Source organism: Colias eurytheme, chromosome 25, assembly GCF_061535395.1.
Source record: "Colias eurytheme isolate Ceu_HAF_F1 chromosome 25, ilColEury1 Martin Lab GWU primary, whole genome shotgun sequence".
NCBI classification, from domain to species: Eukaryota; Metazoa; Arthropoda; class Insecta; order Lepidoptera; family Pieridae; genus Colias; species Colias eurytheme.
The window spans coordinates 8557364-8581533 of record NC_143004.1 but is presented as its reverse complement, the minus strand read 5'-3'; the positions used below and the strand labels follow the sequence as shown (position 1 = coordinate 8581533).

General features: G+C 32.3%; 1 protein-coding gene across 1 annotated transcript; it reads left to right on the top strand.

Annotated features, from left to right (window-relative positions):
- Positions 1 to 2707: 2707 nt before the first annotated feature.
- LOC149897817 (uncharacterized) lies at positions 2708 to 20899 on the top strand. Its single transcript, XM_090116422.1, has 11 exons — positions 2708 to 2820; positions 3010 to 3685; positions 3984 to 4212; positions 11910 to 12076; positions 12593 to 12725; positions 13088 to 13212; positions 14526 to 14617; positions 14906 to 15083; positions 16541 to 16676; positions 18228 to 18366; positions 20753 to 20899. The coding sequence occupies exons 2-11, from the start codon at positions 3019 to 3021 to the stop codon at positions 20825 to 20827; spliced, it is 1941 nt and encodes a 646-aa protein (XP_089972548.1). The 5' UTR covers positions 2708 to 2820; positions 3010 to 3018; the 3' UTR covers positions 20828 to 20899.
- Positions 20900 to 24170: the final 3271 nt, after the last annotated feature.

Genomic DNA, 24170 nt, shown 5'->3' with positions numbered 1-24170 from the left:
AAATTTACATACGTATACAAAATTTCAGCTCAATCGGTTACCGGGAAGTGAATCAAAGTTACTTGCTACAAATCAACTTAGTCATCGAGTACAGACAAGAATGCTCATAAAATAAAAACTACTGGGCCTATCCGAAAAAAAAAATTATGGGCTCAATTCGACACCATCCCGCATCGAACAAAAAAAGAATCACGTAAATCGGTTCAGAAACCTCGGAGTAATCGGTGTACATACATAAAAAAAAATATACCGGCCGAATTGATAACCGCATAAAATCGCATGGAGAGCTTAATTTTCATTAAAGGCTCTAATCGCACGGAAAGCTTAATTTTCACAAAAAAGCTCTAATCGCACGGAGAGCTTAATTTTCACAAAAAGCTCTCATCGCACGGAGAGCTTAATTTTCACAAAAAAGCTCTTAATCGCACGGAGAGCTTAATTTTCACAAAAAGCTCGAATCGCACGAAAAGTTTAATTTTCACAATAGCTCTGATCGCACGGAGAGCTTAATTTTCACAAAAAGCTCTAATCGCATGGAGAGCTTAATTTTCACAAAAAGCTCTAATCGCACGGAGGCTTAATTTTCAAAAAAGCTATAATCGCACGGAGAGCTTAATTTTCATTAAAAGCTCTAATCGAACGGAAAGCTTAATTTTCACAAAAAGCTCTAATCGCACGCAGAGCTTAATTTTCACAAAAATCTCTAATCGCACGCAAAGCTTAATTTTCATTAAAGGCTCTTATCGCACGGAGAGCTTAATTTTCACAAGAAGCTCTAATCACACGGAGAGCTTAATTTTCATAAAAAGCTCTTATCGCACGGAGAGCTTAATATTCACTAATAAAAATAACTGCGTTAAAAACAACCGACTTCAAAAACGGAAAAGTAAGAAATAAAAAAGATTTGACATTATTATTTACTACATATTATTTATATGTGCTATTTATTAAAAAGGTTTGATGTCGGTGCACGGGCTTAATACTAAGTGCTTAATGTTCGGCACCAACTTCAAACCTATTTAATAAATAGCACATCCATACTTAATATTATAAATGCGAAAGTAACTCTGTCTGTCTGTCTGTTGCTCAATCACGCCTTAACTACTGAACCAATTTGCATGAAATTTGGTATAGAGATATTTTGATACCCGAGAAAGGACATAGGCCACTTTTTATTGCGAAATATGTACCACGGGCGAAGCCGGGGCGGACCGCTAGTAATTATATAATTCTTGTGTCATTAGATTCGAAATCATCTAACCAATAAAAGTAAGTAAACACAGAAATACATTCATAAAAAATCATTTAAATATTACATGAAATTAATTAATTTCACGCAATAAAAGCGACTGTATAAACTAATTAGCCTACTTTGAAAATTTACTAAAAAAACAAGTCTAACGACATAAGGTACGTTTAAGCTTCTTTAAGCCTCAAAATATAAACAGTAACGCGCCATTTTCTAAAATTTCCGCGGCAAATACAATAATGGTTGTTTAAAACCATGTTGCGATACTTACAGGCCCTTTGTTTTTATCGCGCTCAAAGAGGGTAAATATTTTTTATCCTGTTTACTTGAGAAATTTTAAAATGAGTTGGTTTTTCTTTTTAGTTTGGCGTCAAGACCACGCCTTGGAAAAATCATTACCTTTAGGAAAAGCTCCAGTATGTATTTAGAAGTTATGTATTTAGGATAAAATGTTTTAAATACAATCTTTAAACTGTGACTTTGTTCGCGTTTTATTGAAGGAAGACCTTCCAATTTTATATGAGTTTTGATGTAGATAGCTTTAAGCTTTACTTAAACAATTTGGTTCAAATCGTGTATTAATTTTTGTCTAATCATAATTTGAAGTCATAATTGATGAATGATTAAATGAACCGACTGTAAGCTTTTCATTTTTTACGCAGCTTTTTCAAATATCCATACGTTTTACGCTTGATTAACCCATTGACCACCGTAAGGCCCGATCGGGGCGCGACACAATAGATTTTCTATTGTGTCTGTGATTCCGAGGACTGATGGATTAAGCAACAAGAACACTTTTATAGTTATTTATACGTAACGCGAATACAATGAACATTTACTAAGTAAACGGTAAACCCAACACTTTCATATCATTTTATTGTGATTTGTAGCATTATTACAATGATGTGTAAAATTTACTACATATTTGTGTCCATCAGAAGCTATCGCTGATACAACTTGTGCTTTATATGACAGCTCAATAGCTCATCATAACTGAATATGCATTAGTTTCATTCAATGCATTATATTTAAGTAGAAATAAACGTATAGCATGAACGTGGAACATGATTAAATATAGATTATTAAAATATGTCTGTCAAAAATTTTAATTGTTTATATTACTGTGTCAAAAATTTTCATGCTTTATATTATTCAAAAAATCGTTTGAATTAGTACAATGTATTGAGTTAAAATTTGAAAAATTACACATACGTAGAATAGCTTTAAGAAAATTTTTACTCACAAGTGAAAAAGTTAAAAATTAAAGCATTCTATCGTAAAATAACACATCACTTTTAAAAACTTCGGTCAGAATTTTAACCGCACGTAAATGGAACAAATTGTGGTACAATTTAAAATTCCTTAAAGCAAATAAAAGTCGACAGTACTGCGGGTAAACCTTCATTGTTTCGGTATCGTTTATACGGTATACGGTATACCTGCAGGCTGCACAATGGACTCCGTTAAAAATGCACAACAAAGCTTAGAACTGCTATTTTCATTGGTAGATTCAATAAAGTCTGAAGAAAGTTGTTATTTTTGTTACATTTACTGTTAACTGATTGATTTAGGTGTGTGTTTTGATATTTTTGTTGTTTCGTATTATTTTTGTGACTCTAAATCAATCTAATATCTTGCAAAATTATACCTTTAACTGAATAAATAAAAATGTGCAATACAAATCACTCCGAAATATATTTTAAATTAATAATAATAGTTACATCACTGGTTTGGTGACTCATTTCAACATTCTTCCACAGGTAGTCGTCATGGGCAGCAGCACCACATCAGACAAAACCATAAACACGAGCACCGACTCCGCAGCCACCGCCCTCACCTCCATCACCGGCACAGACGACTCCATGGACGCGGAGCCAGAACCCCCCGAACCTCCGCAGCCGAGCCTCATCGACGACACACCAACCCCCCCGCAGAACCCGCCCAGCACCGCCCCGCCACACTACCACAGAGCACAAGACAGCTGCGAATTCGAACCACCAGCCTACACGATCCCCCAATCCGCTACCGACACGATAGACTCCCCCCGCCCCGGGCCAGCCAGATTCATCTTCGACGTCCCCATCCCCGAACCGCATGCCAAAAAGGAAAAACCCAGAAATAAAACGCATGTCAATCAAAACCTCGGCCTCGGCGGGCCGTCTACGTCGATGCAATATGATAAAATCGAACCACCCAAGAGTCCTAAAGTGAACCAGGCTAAATATGAAACTCATTTTAATTTTGAACCGGAAACCGTGAAGAGGAGAGGCAGTGAGCCGAGGACGAAGAAGTTGAAAGAGAAAGAGTATTATAAAGATGAAGTGGCGAAGTTAAGGCGGCAGCTTGAAGGGACTGAGGTTTTTACGACTACGAGGAGAAGATCTTCCGCGCACCAGCATTCTGTGCCGCCGCCGTCGTCCAGGCGACAGTCTACTGGTATGCATATTATTTCATATAACGTTTTGTTCTAATAAGCAATAGATCACTGTATATAGCGTAATAATTGCCTGCTACACGTGATACGTCTTTACGTGAAAATCCTTAAATGCTATATTTTATCATGTAAACAAAAAAAATATAAATCGTTTTTCTACAAATAACCAGCCTCTTTATCGCAATGCACAAGACTTAATATTAATAGCAGAGCTTCCAATCAAAATGTTCGAAAACCTTATTTTCAAGTATAGTATGTAGAAATTATACAAAATATCTAACAGCTAATCTTCTTCATCAGCTCAAGTCCACGTGACAGCGAACCCTCTCGACTCCGCGGCGTCCATGCCAGCGGGACGAACAACCATCGTGGTGCAGCAACCCTCCCTCTCCCTGGACTATGGCGGCTGTTCCACCATCCTCATCCGTGATGGAGAGGATAGGCGTAACAGCCGCTGTGATCATATACAGCAGCTCTTGGACGTCACCAGCCAGTTCACTTCAGAGGATCTACATGAGTTTGATAAGAGGTAAGGCTTTTTCTTTTATCAGTTTTAAATTGCCGTAAATTCAAAATGGCCGCCTTCTCTTTTATAATATGTCAATTGTTATTAATCAACGTCAATCTTTAACAGAACAATTTTTTTAACAACGAAACGGAACAAAGAAAACTGCTACGAATAAAAAAATATTTGTACGATAAGTAATGGGTGAATTATGTCAATAACACGTATGGGCTAATGCTTTCATTGTATAATTTTCTCGTGTTTTCCTTCAATTTTAGTAGCATTTTGTTGTATTGTAAGAAGCTCTACAAATAAAAGCAGCTCTTTCGTAAGAACATATTGCCTTTTAATATTAGAAGACATTCTTAATATTGCAGTTTATCATTATATTAATAAAACTAATAAGAAACTAATTTAAATCAACTAAAAATTAAAGTACTTATAACCTTTAATTTATCGCCATACAAAAGGAGAATGGGCAAATTGGGCCTGAAACTTGGGCTAAGACCAATACACACGAAATATTGTTTTTGTGATAGATCATTACACATACCTTACGAAAAAAATAAAATAAAAAAATAAATCAACCGGGTTCTTGTACAGTCAAGGCAAAAAGTTTTATTTATTTGGCTATTATTTTGCGCACAATAACGGTGTTTTTAATTCGAGTGAAGTAAGTATAAATCTAAATGTCACTGGAGTGACTGAGTTTAACCACAAAAAACGTCTAACTACGTTAAATTATAATAAACACGGTATAGGTACCTGTTACAAAACATAATATTAGTGTATTTCGGTTATTAGAAGGCTTCAGATTAGTACGTATTTGTAAGTGAAAGTGAATTGGAGTAACATAAAGATATTGTCATTGTCTTATAACAGTTATTTATTGCAAAAAATATTATACACAAAGAAATAAAACTTGATGTGACTGTACAAAAACCCGGTTGATTATTTTTATATATATATTTTTCCCGTTATGTATGTGTTATGATCTATTATAAAAACAATATCTCATGTGTATTGGTCCAACTCAAGGGTTCAGGCCCAACTTCCATAGTAAAATGCCCATTCTCCTTTTTACAAACTATATAAATATAATACATACTCCTCTATGACTAAATTGCAGAAAGGAGAATGGGCATTTTACTATGGAAGTTGGGCCTGAACCCTTGAGTTGGACCAATACACATGAGATATTGTTTTTATAATAGATCATAACACATACATAACGGGAAAAATATATATATAAAAATAATCAACCGGGTTTTTGTACAGTCACATCAAGTTTTATTTCTTTGTGTATAATATTTTTTGCAATAAATAACTGTTATAAGACAATGACAATATCTTTATGTTACTCCAATTCACTTTCACTTACAAATACGTACTAATCTGAAGCCTTCTAATAACCGAAATACACTAATATTATGTTTTGTAACAGGTACCTATACCGTGTTTATTATAATTTAACGTAGTTAGACGTTTTTTGTGGTTAAACTCAGTCACTCCAGTGACATTTAGATTTATACTTACTTCACTCGAATTAAAAACACCGTTATTGTGCGCAAAATAATAGCCAAATAAATAAAACTTTTTGCCTTGACTGTACAAGAACCCGGTTGATTTATTTTTTTATTTTATTTTTTTCGTAAGGTATGTGTAATGATCTATCACAAAAACAATATTTCGTGTGTATTGGTCTTAGCCCAAGTTTCAGGCCCAATTTGCCCATTCTCCTTTAATACTAAAACTATCAATCATTACAATATATTATGTACTAAATAATTTAACCAAACCACATTCTGTCAAGCGAATTTTATCAAACTCTCTTTCGGTTAAAATTAAATAATTTTTCCACGTAAAAAAGAGTGAAATTGCGGTAAAGCCGGGGCACTTTGTTAGTGTTAAACAGCATTGTGTTGAAATAAATTGGCTGACAGGGATAAACGGAGTCGTTAATTAATGCGAACACAAAAGAAAGTTTCGTTCGTTAAATATTTACATTTATTGGATGCTTATTTATTTTCAATTAGTCATTCTGCGAATTCGCTTCAATTATACTGTTTTTTGCGTTTTATGAGTATGTGAGTCTAGTTTTTATATAAAATTTTATTATACTAGCTTTCGCCGGCGGTGCCGCTCGCATTAGAATAAATTCTGTCTTATAGAAGTGGCAAACACGCACGTACCTAAAATATACATAAAAATACTACTAATGTAAGGTATACGTCCAAAGATATTGAATATGCTGTCACAGACACACAAAAAATTAATAATTTACATGCAAATTGTATAAGAAGAAATTGTGTAAGAATTGACTCTACATTTTACTGGTACTTGACCAGTAAAATGTAGAGTCAATTCTAAATTATAATATTAATTTACTACCACACTAAATAGGAGGCTACTGTTCAATTCGACACGATTTGCTATCAATATTTAAAATTGTTACAGTCATGATACATTCGGTTAATATTGTAATTGACATTACGTATCGGGCATAGTTTCTACTTGCAAATTAATTATCAATTAGTGACGAAATTTCGTATTTTCGTGTGAAGTGGTTTAACAACCCAGAGAAAGAAAACAGAAGACATTCAATTAAAATGTCTCACTTCATCTGACGCGATCTATATTTTAATGAGTAACCGAATTGAAACCACAAAAGGGAAATTAAAGGAAACAGCAAGAACAGAAACAAAGCACGAACTTAACACAAAGATACTCGACTATTTTTTTTACTATTTTTTGGACGAAGCATTCTGTTTTCATGAGCTTTTTGAAGATTATGTTGCTTCTTCTGTACTAAGAATTTAGTTCAGTATGTTGTAGTTTTCTATTGTAACAAAAAAAATGTGTGCGTTTACACTAGTACTTTCACTTCTTTATGACCTTATTTTTCAAAAAATAATTTACTATATGCAACTTTACAAAAATACGTCGAATCACGCGTGGTTACAGGGATAAGTAAAAGATGGGGTGTAACGGAAAAATGTCACGCGTAACGAAAAAACGTTACACTAAATTTTTTTCCAACCCCGATAAAGAAGTTTCACTTCAATAAATACATTTTGATTACAATTATATTGAAATAGTTTAAACGTTGTCAAAAAAAAACTAGAAAGTTTTGGAAGTTTTTTAAAGAATTTTTGCTCATTTGTAAATAAATAGTTTCATAATTTAATCACGTAACATAAGAAAGACGTCACGAACAATTTTCATTAAACAAACTTTAAAACATTAATATTTTTTGGTAAAATATCTAAATTAGATTAATATTATTATGTATTCTAAGCATTTTTTCCATGTTATTATATCTTGTAAAGTCAATGAATGGGAAAGTGATATTTGATAAAACAAACTTGCGATACAAATAACGAATAGCCTAAAATAACATAAAATACATTGTTATAATATTACCCATACACCCTCGTGTTTTATTCATGAGATCTTTATTTACATTAGCATTAACGATTTTGCATATATTAGTTTCGGTTTTAGTACATTAGAGACTGGACTGAAGGTAAAAGCTAAAAATGTTTTAAAACTTATGTATATTTATGTATATACATAAGTTAATAAACTACATAATAATGTATCTTCTTCTTATATATAAAAATGAATCGCAAAATGTGTTGGTAAGCGCATAACTCGAGAACGGCTGAACCGATTTCGATAATTCTTTTTTTATTATATTCCTTGAAGTAAAAGGATGGTTCTTATCTAGAGAAAACGTAAACATGTACCACGGGCGAAGCCGGGGCGGACCGCTAGTATAAAAATAAATTACAATATACGAATTATTAAATATATATTTATACATGTTTACAAAAGAAACAATTCTAATGCAAAAAGTACATTATTCACCAACTTAAACGTTGTTTTTCTGTTAAACGCCCGTTAAACGAGCGGTCTATTAATCGCCGGTTAGGGAAGGAATTATTGATGGGTTGCCAGTAATTGAGAACGTCTAAAGATGGGATCCTAATGCGATGTGGGATTAGGTTAAAAATAAATAACTAAGTACCACCTACTTAATGTTGATGCTATTTTGGCTTCATGTCAGGTTTATTTGACCCTATGAATGATGTTATAGTATTAAATTTAAATGCAGTGTACATTTGTTAGTTAAATATAAATAGTATTGGCTTTTACAAGTATTAGAATTTTTTTAATAATGAAACTATAAAAAGAATTACTTATAATAATTACTTACTAGGTTTCCGCCCGCGGCTTCGCCCGCGCAGTCAAAGAAAAACCCGCATAGTTCCCGTTCCCGTGGGATTTCCGGGATTGCGTCATTTTCCCGGGATAAAAAGTAGCCTATGTCCTTTCTCGGGTATCAAAATATCTCTATACCAAATTTCATGAAAATTGATTCTGTAGTTTAGGCGTGATTGAGTAACAGACAGACAGACAGAGTTACTTTCGCATTTATTATATTGGTATGGATAGTTCCTGACACCTACAATATGTTGTCCGAAATCCTATCACAATTTTTAATGAGTGAGTTGCTATTGGAAACAACTGATTAGTAGAGAGTAGATTTTGAGTATTTCACCTAAACATAACAAATGGATTTCCTTAAAAAAACTGTGTTTAAATATATTTATCCGCTTCGGAGTTACGACTTACGAACCTACAGACTGCAAATAATTAACTAAATTTATAGCACCTGAATATGTTGATTGTTTAAAAATAATTTGTCATGAATCAGTATAATTCATTAAAACCGAATTCAAGTGAACAATTAACAATCATCACGCTACAACCAACGGGAGCGAATCATCAATGAAAAATGTGGGATAAAATATTCGTTTTTGCAGTACACAAATTTTTGTGGGCCAGATAAATACATGAAATTTAAAAATATTTGTGATAAAATATTTATAAAACTTTTAAAATAAATCATTTCAGCTACAATATGGTAAAACAGGCAAAATTACAGATGTAAGTATTACCATCCATCAGCTTACAGGATCGGATGCTAAAAACATCTACATTTTTCAATTAAACGCGTTAATAAAATGGCGTAACCCTTCACCCTCCATTAATTATGGTTCGAAATTTCAGCTAAATTGCTTTGTAATAACGGTGTTTAAGCTTCAATTGTCTGCTGAATAAAATGCCAATTTAACTTGAATGAGATCATAATTATAGTCATATCTTTGAGATATGTTTTAGCTTGTTAGTTGGCTAATTTCAGGGTGGTGTGAAAATAATTAATGTAGTTAAAAAAAATACAAAAACACGCATAAAGTCACGCCTGTTCAGTTTGGTTTGAAAATAATTGAATAGTTAAAAAAAACATGCTTATACTCATCAAATTATTGTATTATCACCGATCCCTGATAAGTCAAGTTTGAATTAAATTTTTCCATTTGAAGTGGATCGAAATCAAATCTGAAAGAGTCGATTACATACAAACATACAGGGGAAGCTAATAAAGCTAATAAGAGTTATCAGTCATTGAATATGTAACATATTCGCATTATATTACGCACGAGGTGAAGGTCCATATAACCTTGTACCCCAAATGCAAGGACATAGACCTTCCAGGAAGGTTCAGTTTATAAATCTGACTGGTTAAGTACGGTTTGGTCTTATGTCACTCTTCGTCAATATTTTTGCTACAATGTGCTAGTACTGTCATGATGTTTTCCTTCACTGTTTAGTGCAACAGCACTGATAACAATCAACGATTTGAAAATGACCTAAAATATTAATATCCTAAGATTTTAATATTATAAATGCGATTACTCTATCTGTCTGTACAAATATAGTTTGAGACCCGAGAAAGGCCACAATATGATAGTTTTTATCCCGAAAATCCCAAGGTATCTAAACGGGTTTTCCATTTACATTACATGGAAAGCAAGTAATTAATAATTATAACGAAAATATCAATTTAATGTACGTTTTTCATTGAAGTTGAAATCTTTCATTACTAACAATACGTTCTAAAATAACTTTAATAAATAACAATATTATTTCTTAAACCACAAACCCACATACAACATGAATATATTTGTCTCAAATGTTTTCTTCCATTCGCGAGAAATGTTAATTAAAACAAACATAATGCCTTTGTATTTGAAATATGTCTATTCTAACCACACCGTGTTGTTTAGCTTGGTTAATGTAAGAATATCTTTGTAAATATAATACTCTTGTAATCACAAGCTTTAGAACAAATGTTTTATTTGAACTAAAACATTCGTACAATGTTTCTTTGAAATTTATTTTGAATCGTCGTATTATATTGCCTTAATGAAATAATGATATAGCATGTAATGAGGGCAGTTTCTACACAATAAATCTATAATAAACCTATTTATATAATACTTTAAATTTTAATATAGTAAAACATATTATATATTATATGTGTATATTAGAATATTCAATCACATGAAGACAATCTTTCTAAAAAATAACAGGAACAAGCTAATTCCCACTTAACGTCAATTTACAATATCGTCACTTCCTTTCTCGTCTTTTTTTAAAGTCTTTAAAACCTTCAGAATAACCGTGGTTATTGAATATTAATATCTTAAACCTTCGCCCGTTTAAAATCACAAAAATGGCTTGCCTTAAAAATTCTTTAAAAGTTTTAAAAATACATCTTTTCAAGCTGTATTAGCAATGGCTTATTATCACAGTATCTAAATATGGGTCAATGATAAGACGCTCTTAAGAAATAGGGAAACTTCTTAAAAAACTTTATTCTGCAGAATCTGCTTGCAGTTTAAACTAGGCTATTTTTTGTGCATTTATCGCTAAAAATGTTTACTTTTTTGTTTGGTTAGTTTGTAGACTTGTGTGTGGATAGAACAATAATTTAGCGTAATTGCAATAATATACTAACGGTATTTTTGGCAAAATAATGCGCAAGCGAAGAACGAAGAGGTTCTCGGTTTTGATTCCTAATGGACACCCAATACAGTAGAAAATGAATTTAAATTTTATTTTAATCATTAAAATCGTAATTATCGATTCTGGAAAATGACATGCGACATACAAAAAGCTTCCATTCATAGCTCACAATTTAGATGAATTAAAAAGTTTTGTTTCACCGTCAAATACACATTTCTTATTATATTTACCTAATTAGATTGCATCACTTATATACATAGAATATAGATGTTTGAAAATGTTCAATACTCTAGTCAAAGTTCACTCCAAATCGGCAGGTTACATAACAGAGGAAAAGTTCCCCATTCACAAATAAAGCCATACATCAGAGCAGCCTGTGTTTGACAGCTTTATACATTCACCACGAACTTTGGTGTACTGATGTTGTAATTCTATTTAAGGACGATTTATACAAATTTTAATTGTTTGTTTTGTAATTTTGAATTAACATAAATGAACGTTTAAATAATACCTGTCAGAAAATGTAAAAAATATTAAAAAAATTGTCCGTTTGTATTGTTTTCTCTTACACTTTTTGCAGTGTTTCCTCCATTAATGTCGATGTAGTAACTAATTTCTTAACAAAGAACCCGTGGTAAATAATTTATTTCTGTATTTTGACGTACAAATGTAGAGTTTGAGTTAAATACATACGTATTTTTCTTATTCAAATGCTGATAACTTAAAGATTGTACTGGAAAAGTATTTTTTTTTTTTTCTTCTTCCATCCATTTTTTCATCGTACTTGACTACTTTTGACCAGAAATCGCTGTTCGAATATTCTTCTACATCATCTACTCTTCCAGGTACGGCAGCCCGCACCACTCCAGGTCCCAGTCAGTGAAGGCTGGCAGGTCCAGGACTGGCGAGAGGCAGCTGCTCGGCTTGCCGCAGCAGCGGGCCAGGGTCGCGTCCATGCCCAACACCGGTGTGGAGGAGGAGTACTATAGACTGCGACATTTTAGTATTACTGGTAATTAAGCTGTTTCTTCTTTTGTTTTTGTTAATGTATATTATATTTTTGTGTATAATTCTGGGAATGATAAGTTGAAGTTTTACTGGCTTAAGGTTGGTCTTCACGGATCGATATGTAGCCGTAAACAATAAGGGCGTAAGTTATATTTTAATGTCATAATACCTATTTCGTTTTAAAGGTGTAATTATGATTATGATTAATACATTTATCTAATTTGTATATGTATAAACATTAAAGGAAACTTTTAAGTCTTGCAGTTTCTATCATTATTATTTAAGACATTGTCGAAAAGCATAACAATTACATACAAAATTACAAAAGCTCAGAATTCAATACATGTAGGTATGCACGATAATATAATTTCATTTATTAAAAACCAATGTCTTAACGTGGCAAAAACATTTATTCTTTAAACAACCAACAAACAAAGATTTCTAATATTTAAACTGGTCTTTGCCAACAAACCAAATTTCCGATCCTTCAATTCTTTATTAACCATATTTACCACCCCAGGTAAAGGGGTAGTGAACCGCGGAGACTCCCTGCGGTCGCGCCGGTCCAGGTCCAACACGTCTGTCGCGTCCAGCGCGTCCAGCACCGAGGCTGTCACTAGAGCATCTGCACCATGTTCCTTGGCGTCTTCTAGGTAATTATGGCTTCTAGATTGGCGTATGGGTATGTTGTAAATGAAGGTAATTTCATTGATAGCATCGCTTGCGTTCGATTGTAAATTTAGACCAATTTCGAATCCTGTTGACAAAGAAAATTGGTCCAGCTGTTTAAGAGGAGTATAGTAAGTATTGAAGAAGAACGGACAGATGGAACAAACATATAAATAGGCACGTCTTCTAAATAATTTTATGTATTACATTGCATACAATGATAAAATACATTCATCTTCTTCTATCCACAAACCAAACAATTAATAGATTCACGCAAAACACTTACGAAGTTTGGTAGTAGACAGCTATTTATTCATATAATTATGTCAATATTATTATTTACCAGGGATTCTTCAGCGGGCCTCAGTTCCTACAGGGTGCTAGTGTTGGGCGGCCCTGGCGTGGGCAAGTCCAGCCTCGTGGGGCAGTTCATGACGTCAGAGTACTTGCATGCGTATGACACTAGTATAGGTGAGGAAATTATGCTGTTTTATGATGACAAAGTTCATTTGTGTAGAGTTTTATTATTTTTATGTGAATCGATGGATTGGTACGATTTATAATTGAATGATTACTTTTGATGATTATGATTTATGGCGTTTATTATCCAATAGTTATTTGTTTCATTTCAAGAGAATATTAAATTTTAGAGTAACTTAACTTACAAATTATTATAACTCTTCAAATAATAATTCTAGCATGTAATAATGTTTCAATTGATGAAGTTTTAAATAATATAGACATGAAATTAGTTTTACATTGTAATAACGTCCTATTTTTAGCATAAATCCGTATTGTTAACACCTCAAAAGCAAGGCACACAGTGATACATCAAACAAGGAAGGTGTTCTAATTGATTACAAGTGTAACATCTGTGTGTCACGGATGACTGATCTCTGAGATTGAGATGCTGTACAATAGGCTGTAGTGTAGGTACAAATACTAATTGAGGTGTTCATTCTGTATTATTTTAAAACCTTTTTCAATAAAGATTTTTTTCATTTTCATTTGTTTACACTTTTTGAGTGGTGGTGGTGTTCAAATAATGTTACAAGAGATAACTAAACAGTAAAGATGTCCGAATCCCGTATCGTGATCATTTTTTTCATATAATTAAAGTTTTTATAAATTGAATGATATAAAGCTTTAACTTCAAAATCAGTGTAGTAGTTTATTGAAAGACGTAACATAAGATTTTTATATTAATGTACGTTATTCTTTTATGTATGTCCGAAAAATAAATACATTTTTATAATTTCTTATAACAATGATATTTATTAATATTTCGGGCTAGAGCTTTATCAATTTATTAAAGATAATCTTATATTGTACGTTATTTTATTCCTCCATTAAGATCGTTTTTACGTCCTGTTTTTGCAAAAATTGTATACATTTGTATCATAAATAAGTAACTTGCAATTATGTCCAGCCTTGCAAGAAGGTACTTAGTTGTATTTTTGCGAGACAATTAAAAGATTCATTGTCATACGTGACAAGAAAAGAAACATGAATTTTACTTGCATTATTTAAATTTTTAGCAGGGTGGGTGTTGCTAAAAATCATCCAAAGCCTGTAAAAAATTGAAAGGAATTTGTACTTTGATAAGTTATGCTTAAGTTATTTCTTAATCAATATCATTTAATATTGCACAAAAAAACATGGACGGCGTCCGTCAGTATACAAACGCTCTATGTACAAAAATTGTTTTGTTTTGGGATAAATAAAAAAATAATTATATACTGTTATAGTAAATATTGATAAATGTGTTTATTTTGTTTTAATAGATGACGAGTCAGGCGAGAAATCAGTATGCGTGCTTCTGGCAGGAGAAGAGTCGGAAATTACGTTCCTAGATTCACCCCCAGATAATATTATTGTAAGTTGTAACATTAATTATTTTTTTATTCTTAAATTATTATTTTTTTCAGTTTTAAAATTAAAGAATATGCATAAATGTATGTTGTAATATTATAGAAACAATATTGTAGAGTGGTAGAAAGTCAACAGTTTTCTAAATAGAAAAGACTATTGTAGTAAAGATTCCATGCATTTAGCTCAAACTCTATATAATAATTATAACGGTATTTTTATATCTCAAAATTGTTGATAAGATTATACCAGTATCTCTTCAGTACATACCTTTCATTTTATATTATTACAATAGTCAGAAGGCTGCGCGCACGGCTACTGCGTGGTGTACTCTACAGCGGATCGAAACAGCTTCGCAGAGGCGGAGAAACGGTTGCAGACGCTGTGGGCAGCGGGACATACGGCGAGACGGGCAGTTATCCTTGTGGGTAATAAGGCGGATCTAGCGAGGTCGAGAGTCGTGCCCACTGATGGTAGGTTTAGCTTGAAACTGTAGTGTATCTGTATGTTAATGGTGATATTGGGCAGAAGTTACAGACAATGTGGGCAGCGGGGCACACGGCGAGACGGGCTGTTATACTAGTGAGACATACATTCTTATACCAACATCCTTTACGTTTACCCAATATTTTTTAAAACCATAAAAAAAGCTTTTGTTATTTTTCCTTATAATAATTAAATAGTTACAACCTTTTTGAATAATTTTTATCGTTGGCAATAATATAAATATGTTTGTTTTCGTTTAATAAAGCGCTATAAATAACAATTTATAACGATATAAAAACAAACATATGAACAGAATGTCAATTAAAAGATATGTTTTCAAATAACATTTAATTAATAAGAAGTAATATCAGACGTAATTACAAAATGTATCAAAGCTATTAAATAAATAACAATGAAAGTCGAATATAATATCATTTTCATTTATTTACAAATGGAGAGGAAAGCTTTTAATTATTGCTTAAGAACAAATTATTTGACTTATTTAATGTATCTCTTCATTAATATTTTTCCTTTTTCTCATGTTACATTTAGAATTTAGAAACTTGTTTATTTGATATTTCAAACGAACGAAGTTTACCATTTCGCAGCGTATTTTTTTCAGTCAATTAAAGAAAGAATACTTTTTTTTTATTAAAATGCATATTGATGTTATTTTTGTATGTCTTATTGAACTACGATATTCACTGGACTTTCACTTTCTTGATTCGATAAAATTTCTGAAACATAAATCTATAATTCAAAAAGAGCGTGTGTGCCGAGCACACGTGCCAGAGGTGAAACTTCTTTGGCAAGATTCAAAAATACCAAAATTAGTTGACAAATATTATGATTGATTAAAAGATAAACTCAAATAAAAGCCTTTACTAAAATATTCTGCCAATAATAACTTTTATTTACGTTTATAATTTGCATTGTAAATCTAGCAGTCGGTAGATGTTGGCTTCAGTGAATAAATTCAAAGTGAAAGGTCAACGAATTATAAATGAAATTGGGCAGAAAATAAACAATTTATATTTAGCCTTTTTGCAAATCGCTTGGAAATATTATTGAGAAAAAAATAGGTTAGGCACTGTGATGTGCGGTCAGTATATTGATGGGTGACCGTTTAATAGACGCTATAACTGCTGTTAAACAGCTTGATGATTCATTCACATGTCAGTATGTAGAGTTGGTATCGAAATGAATAGATTTTAACATTGTGAACTGAATGAATGAATGATTTTTCGTGGATTCATGAACATCAAGTAACTTCGATCATGTTGCACCTTACTGTACACAGTACATACTTCATTTATCTTAATAGGTTGGTTTAATATAAGTACACTTAAGCAAACAGAATGAAGTCCTATTGATTTAAAATCTAAAACTGCAGTTCCATGAAGAACCAACAATGCAAAGTACAACTTATGTACTCTCATTACAGAGGGCAAAGCCCTAGCGACGTCCTACGAGTGCAAGTTCATAGAAACCTCCGTGGGGATCAACCACAATGTGGACGAGCTGCTAGTTGGGCTCCTCACGCAGATCCGCTTGAAGCAGCAGCATGCGGAGCGAGTGAGGTCAGTGTTATTCTTATATTCAATGAAATTATATGTAATTTAACTTTTTATATCTGTGTGACTGTTTATACTTAGATGAATAGATAAGAAAGGGGTAAACAGCTTGTTAGAAATTTCACTTCTGACCGAGCATACGTGTCAGAAGTGAAATTTCTTTGGCAAGATTCAAAGATACCAAAATTGTCACCATGACGTGACCTTGAAATTTTACTATCAACGCGCCAGGTTTACTTAAAAAAGTTAAGATAAAGGAGGCAAAATAATAAAAGAAACTTAAAATCAATGTTGAAAGACTGTCATGTCTGTTTACTTGACTGTCTTTCAGCATAGTATTCGAATACATTCGATTATCTGCGGTCTGGCTTTATAGTAGGTACCTACTTTTTAAAGTTTGTTTTATGTGTGTAAACTGTTCAATTCTATTTTACTTTCACTTAATATTAAAATAATATAGAATAACTACATTAATTATTAATTACAGTTAAAATAGAATCAACATGAAACTACCAATTAATTCGTAAATCGTTGCAACTAACGCTTTCACCCATGAGTTGGCGCGTTAATTGAATACACGTACGCCATTTTGTATTCGATTCGCGCCAAAAACTAATCGAATTACAAAATAGTTTACACATGTCCAATTACGTTGAGAGTTGAGACCTTTCAATAAAAATATTTTTTCTCCTGTGCTAGAAAGATGAAAGGAATTACGAGCTAAGTAAATAGGATTTCCAAGAAATGTGTAGTGCTGTGAAAATATTTATAAAACTAGACGGTTTCTTAGATAAATAAAATGGATATAATATGTACCTACTTATGTTAAAGGATCTCTTTTTTATTTATTTTTGAAGAAATTGACGAAATGCCAAGCTTGTAAAAATGTGATATTTTTAAGTTTCATTGGAGTAACTAGCTCGGCTAAATCGAACCTCAATCTATGTAAATGAAATCTGGTTCTCCAATTTAAATTTTATTGTCCTTGACAAAGCACAAGCAAATTTGTACATAACGAAATGTTAATCAACATTTCTGTAGGCGTTTGAATTTTCATTTCACTGTATTTTTGATGTTTCTCGGCTTTTTGATAAATTTACAATCACAATCACCACTGCCTGAGCCCAACATAAATTATTAACAAAATATAGCTACTTATTCGCAGGAAATTTCAAAATTATTTAAAATTTAAATAAATTTTGCAAATCGTTCCACGAGATAATTTTATTTTCCACGAAAATCTTCACATAAATACATCATTTATTATATACAAAACACGTGATATAACTTAAAAAACGCAGCAGTTCTCGCCGAGCAGAGCAGAGCCGTTCGCGCGCCCGCTCGCCGCTAGAGAGCGTGTCCCACTTGTTACATAAAACTATCATTACATTTATAGACACACTAAATAAACATTATTTCAAATTTTCTCAGAAATTATCGTACATAATATTCGCAAACATAATAATGTAAGTATACAACAACAGAACATACATTTCTCCACAAATAAAGAGTGAATAAAGCATGCATTATATTAAAAAAAGCATGTTTTAACTTCAGAAAGCGCAGTACATCCCGCAAGAACCGTTCCCGCGCCCGCTCACCGCTAGAGGACGCTACCGCGTCCGCGCCCGCGCCCGCTCCCGCCTCCGCTTCGAGCACGCCCAGGAAACGCACGCGCCTGTCTGCTAGTGTTAAGGTATTTTTGTTTGTATATTAGTAGTTGTTAAACTGTTAATACAATTATTTACCCAGTTAATATAATATATTAATGATACATTGAAAGAGATAATGTATGTACCACGATTGGGATAAGTAAGAAGAATGCTAATAATCGAACTAATACAAACTGAAAATGCCAAAAAAGCTTGTGTAAATTGGTTGCTTGCTTGTTACAAGCTGCATTCTATGTTGAATTTTCGTCAATTCCAATTAAAGCCACTGTCCAAAATAGGGAAAATATTGAATAGGTATGAAGCACCAACTTCTTTGTGGCATAATGGCAAACCATACGCAGAGGAGTCCCATTCTAGCGTAATTAATTCAATTAAAATTTCAGATAAACTGATAACAAATGCGGTTAAAAAACTAGATAGTAAAAAGGGCGCAGGCTTAGACGGGATTCCTGCTATATTTGTTAAAAAATGCGTAAACGGGCTTGCTGTTCCCTTAAAATTGATTTTTCAACGATCTTTGGATGAAGGTATCTACCCCAAACAATGGAAAGATGCACGTGTAATCCCCATTTTTAAAAAAGGTTCAAAAAATGAAATTACTAACTACAGGGGTATATCAATTTTAAATATTTTCGGTAAAGTTATGGACAGTATAGTTAATGATTTTATGTATAGCTATTGTAAGCAATGTCTTCCTTCATCTCAGCATGGATTTTTTAAGTCTCGGAGTGTTAACACAAACCTTTCAGAATTGACTAACTATTTACTAACTAACATAAGTGACGGCGCTCAGATTGACGTCATTTATACCGATCTCGAAAAGGCTTTCGATAGAGTAGACCATAATGTTCTCGCCGGGAAACTAAATGCTGTAGGTATTAAGGGTAATCTTCATAGATGGGTAATATCTTATATTAGAAACCGTCGTCAGGCAGTAGTCATAGGAAGTCATAAATCTAACTTCATAAACGTCACCTCCGGAGTTCCACAAGGATCCCATATATCACCTTTACTCTTTAACATTTTCCTTTTCGATATAACACATTGTATTAAGAACTCAAATTGCTTACTGTATGCCGATGATAACAAAATTTTCCGTAAAGTATCTTGTACCGCCGATTGTAATCTACTCCAATCTGATCTAGATAATCTCGGAGAATATTTTAAAATTAATAACATCGGTGTAAACATTCAAAAATGCCAAACCATAAGCTTTTCTCGTAAACGTAACATTATTTTATTCGAATATAGTATCAATAATCAGTTAATTAATAGAACAACTTCAGTAAAGGATCTCGGCATCCTTCTGGACGATAAATGTTTCTTCGACGCCCATATTGAGTACATGTCCAGTAAAGCATACAAATCCCTTGGTTTCATCCTAAGAACAAGTCAACCTTTTAAAAACCCTCTGTGTTTAAAAATGCTTTATCATAGTTACGTCAGAAGCATATTAGAATATGGAAGTATAATATGGCGACCATTTTTTAAGAAATATATAGACAAAATTGAAAAAATACAAAAGATATTTATGAAGCATCTTAGTTTTAAAGCAAAACATAACTTTAAGGACTACAAAGAATCCTGCATTTTCTTTAAAATGAATACTCTCGAAGACAGACGTACTCTTTCAGATATTATGTTTCTTTATGATCTCCTAAACAACAAACTAGACTGCCCCCAATTAACAGAAAATATATATTTTAACACCCCTCTAACTCGAACACGTAATACTCCTTTATTCTTTATACCACGTACAAAAAACCAATATATGAAGAACTCACTCTTTAATCGCCTGCCTTCGATATACAATCAAAAATTTTCTACTCTTGACATGTTTAACAGCCCTCGCAATCGTTTTAAAACCAATGTAATTAAAATATTATCTAACGTACCTAACACATTTTAATCATGCACACACACACATATATACACACAAACATACCCAAACGCACGCACGCACTCACCCACACACACTACTCACCACTCTTTAATAAGTTACTGTTTTAAATATTGTAATTGATAATAATTGTAAAACTCGTAATTGGCGTATTGTATCATAGATATAAGTAGAGTAAGTCAAACTGTAAGCTGTGTAGTTTTCAAAATAAATAAATAAATAAATAAATAAATAAATAAATAAGCCATATAAAAATAATTTTATTAGTCTATGCTTTATAGTTTATCTTCTTACAAAACGTCTAAACGTATGCCCGTAAGTATGCCGTGTTTAAAGATCAGTGCCGACCGTTCCGTTTCTTCTGACTGGTGCTCTTTCCCCGGTCCCCGCCTCACCACACATACCTAGGGCAAGGTACAGTGGCTGCGGTCAAGCTATTAATAGTAATAATTTATCTACAGCTTATTACTTTCAATATCATTGCTAATAAGATACAATTCGTATTACAGGTGCGCGGTCTCCTCGGGCGCGTGTGGGCGCGCGACTCCAAGTCAAAGTCGTGCGAGAACCTGCACGTGCTCTAGCACTCCATCGCCGACTCCGTCGCATGTTTCCCGTTCTTCGATTGCGCGATCACGTACTCGTAGGGAAACTGCCCCCTGTGTGACCCCTCCCGTAGTATTTATTTAGAATTACTTCTTTTTTTGTAATAACTGTATTAATGATATGATTTTTGGTTGATATTCAAGTACAATTTCCATTGTCCTGAACTTTGACAACTTTTTGTAATATATTATGCTATGTATCTTTGATGTTCATCTCGCTTCAACAACATACAATAAAAAAAATACTATTTTTATGATTATTATTCTACTTATATGAGTCAAAAGTTACATTTGCGCGGGAATTAAAAAAAAATAAACCTAAAACTAATCTTTTTTTTATTTATACGTTGTTGGAACGAGTCATAAATGTTTATGAAAATATTAAATTGTACCTATTGTAAGATTGTTTACTCCTCAATTAATTCCCGATATAGAATTGCTCATTATAAATAACTTATGATGTCTAAAAAAGATCTAAAAATGACGTCCATGTTACTATCTACAGCGTCCACTTTGATTTATGGTTTATTGTTGTTTATTTTATAATTTTTGACTATATAATTTAGACTATGAATATATTTAGATAATATGGAGGAGTGTGTACACGCAGTCGTAAATAGGGGGAAAGACGGGCCGGCGAGAAAAGTATTTCAAATCATTGGAAAGAAATGTTTAATGTTTATACAATGTGAGTGATGAATTTTAAATCCAAGAAAATATGTTAACAGATATTCAACGCCATCTGTTGACGAAAACGCGAAACATATATTTTGTGTTATCTATGGTAAAAAGGCGCCAAAATTGCTATTCCACTTTTGAATTTTCTTTCTTTTTATTAAGATTGGAACGAGATGATTAAAAAAATAAAATAAAATCTGCGTTCATGATTTAACTATAAAATTATAGAAGTAAATTGAATAACCTTCAATATTACAAAGTCCTGACATAGATAACATAAATCTTTTTACAAATTTTGGCATATTATACAACCCGCTAAATTATTATACAATCGAACGCTTGTTTTGCTTATAAAATGATATAAAGGAAACATAACAAGGTGTAGGAAAATCGGAAGTATTAGTAGGTTTAGAAACATATTGTATACTATCAAATGTCAGTATGATTATAGAAATATATTATGTAATATAAAGAAAAAACTTGAAAAGATACTGTTATCTCTCTTTTTATAATAAAATCATATTTTACAAAGGTAATATAATCGAAAAATTAAACTTTTGTATTAGCCTGCCATTAAAAAATTAACTCTATGCCCTATGGTCATACTGCATTTGACATATCAATTATGTATAGTGTTAGATAAGGACTTATATGTGATCCCTGTGACTCCTAAAGTAATGTTCGTTCACACCAATTAGGATTAGGATATTATTATATTTATAGTTAATTAGATATAACGATTACTTTCATTTCCTTTCAACTATCGTAATATAAATTTATGTTAAAAAATTATATCCTTACTATGTTTAAAACGACACATAAAAGTGTATTGTAAACTGAATATCCCCTTATTTAACCTATATAAAATCTTCAAATATAAACTTCCCTATATAATCTATGGTACCTTGCTTCTACGCTTTACCTTAAAACAATAACACCAATTGGGTCCATATTAAATGCTAAACGAATTAGAAATAGGCATTTAGAGAGAGATAGATATTATTTGGTCAATAAAACAGAGGGAAATGTAACATTGTAAAGCCGGGTATGCATATAAATTCCTTGTGATTTTCTTGTATTCTAAATTGAGAGTATAGTTTCCGTAGACAGAAAAAATCAAAAGGAATCGAACTCTTATCATATGAGGACATACTACAAAAAACAGACGTACTGTAATATGATGTAAATTTTGACTACAATCCAAAGGAATTTAACTGAATATCCTGGTTAAAACAGCATGGCGAATTTAAAAGCGAATGTAACAGTTATTTGACAGTTATTTGACATAACAGGAGCTTAATGTTTATGAAAATATCATGTAGCTAACTTAAATATAAAACATGAGTCAAAAAATATCAGTAGAAAGAAGTCGAAAATAATTTACAGAAAACGAGAAAGGAAAACAATAGATTGAAAGCAAAATGTTCCTGGATCATTCAATTTATATATTTTGAAGTTTGTAGCCCATCCTAAGAATAATTCATGGAAACTGTACCAACTACCACCGCATAGAGTTAAAATTATCTTCATTTAATTCGATTTTTATTATAAATTCCACAGTTTGTCAGTCTTCCAGCCTGTCTTAATATGAGAAAATGTGCACAATCATTTTGTATAATTATAGGTTAGGTTCTAAATTTCCCGCACTGTCATTGGTGAAATAAAAATAATAATACGTCAAACGTCATGTTCTTGTCATGAAGAAAAAAAATAAATGCAATGCGGTGGTGGGTTAACAAACAAATTAGTCCTTAGTCCTTAAATTGGTTAGACATCTTCAGTGCCTGGTATAGTGAAAAAGTTTTTTAATCCCTCCGTAAAACCCGTTTGCCTTATATTATTAGAATTCCTTAATTGCGTACGTAATAGACGCTAGATTGATTTATATTTAATATTTAATTAATATGTGTGTAGATATAAGAAAATGTGTTTTATCTGTATCGATGTTGAATTTTTGTATTTTACTATTTTAGAGCAGTTTCATTCATGTGATATATTCCGTCAAATGTGCTACTAGCACGAATAACATACTTACCTGAATCTGTTAAGCTATAATATATAATTGTTATAAAGCTTCAGATTCACAACTGTATTATCGATATATGCCATCTGCTCTGAAATTTTTTTGCAGCACACTAAACTATGGAATTGCTCTAAAATAAAATTGATATATCTAAATGTCTGTGGAAATACGATTCCTAGTGTTAAGTGTCAGATAAAGCTTAAACCCAGGGTCCAAATGTAACACCAATTCCACTTCGCCCTTGGACTTTCCTGGCCCATTCTAGTCTTAATTGTCACCAGCAGTAGTTCTTAGATAATCATGTTGATTGACAAATTTGCATGACACATTTTTGAAGTGAAAATAGGTCGTGTGGAAGGAACACTATTTACACGCAATAATACTGAAAATTTATATAAAGCAGAGGCGGCTCGTGACAAAATTTAATGGGTGTTCACTTGAAATAAAACACTGAAAATACATGGTGTAAAGCAGTACATTTATCAAAAAAATTACTTATAAAGGAAATACATACGTCTTTCTTTTTGGTGTGCAAAAATATCTATAACTTAAAGCGACAAGACATTCGTAAATGTCTGTTGCTTTCATCACAACCACACAACCACGGTGTTTTCACATAAT

Excerpts from the sequence above, each read along its gene's own strand:
- LOC149897817 (XM_090116422.1), top strand. The coding sequence starts at position 3,019 with ATGGGCAGCAGCACCACATCAGACAAAACCATAAACACGAGCACCGAC. Across the intron at positions 3,686-3,983 it reads GTCCAGGCGACAGTCTACTG|CTCAAGTCCACGTGACAGCG; the intron begins GTATGCATATTA and ends CTTCTTCATCAG. Across the intron at positions 12,077-12,592 it reads GCGACATTTTAGTATTACTG|GTAAAGGGGTAGTGAACCGC; the intron begins GTAATTAAGCTG and ends TTACCACCCCAG.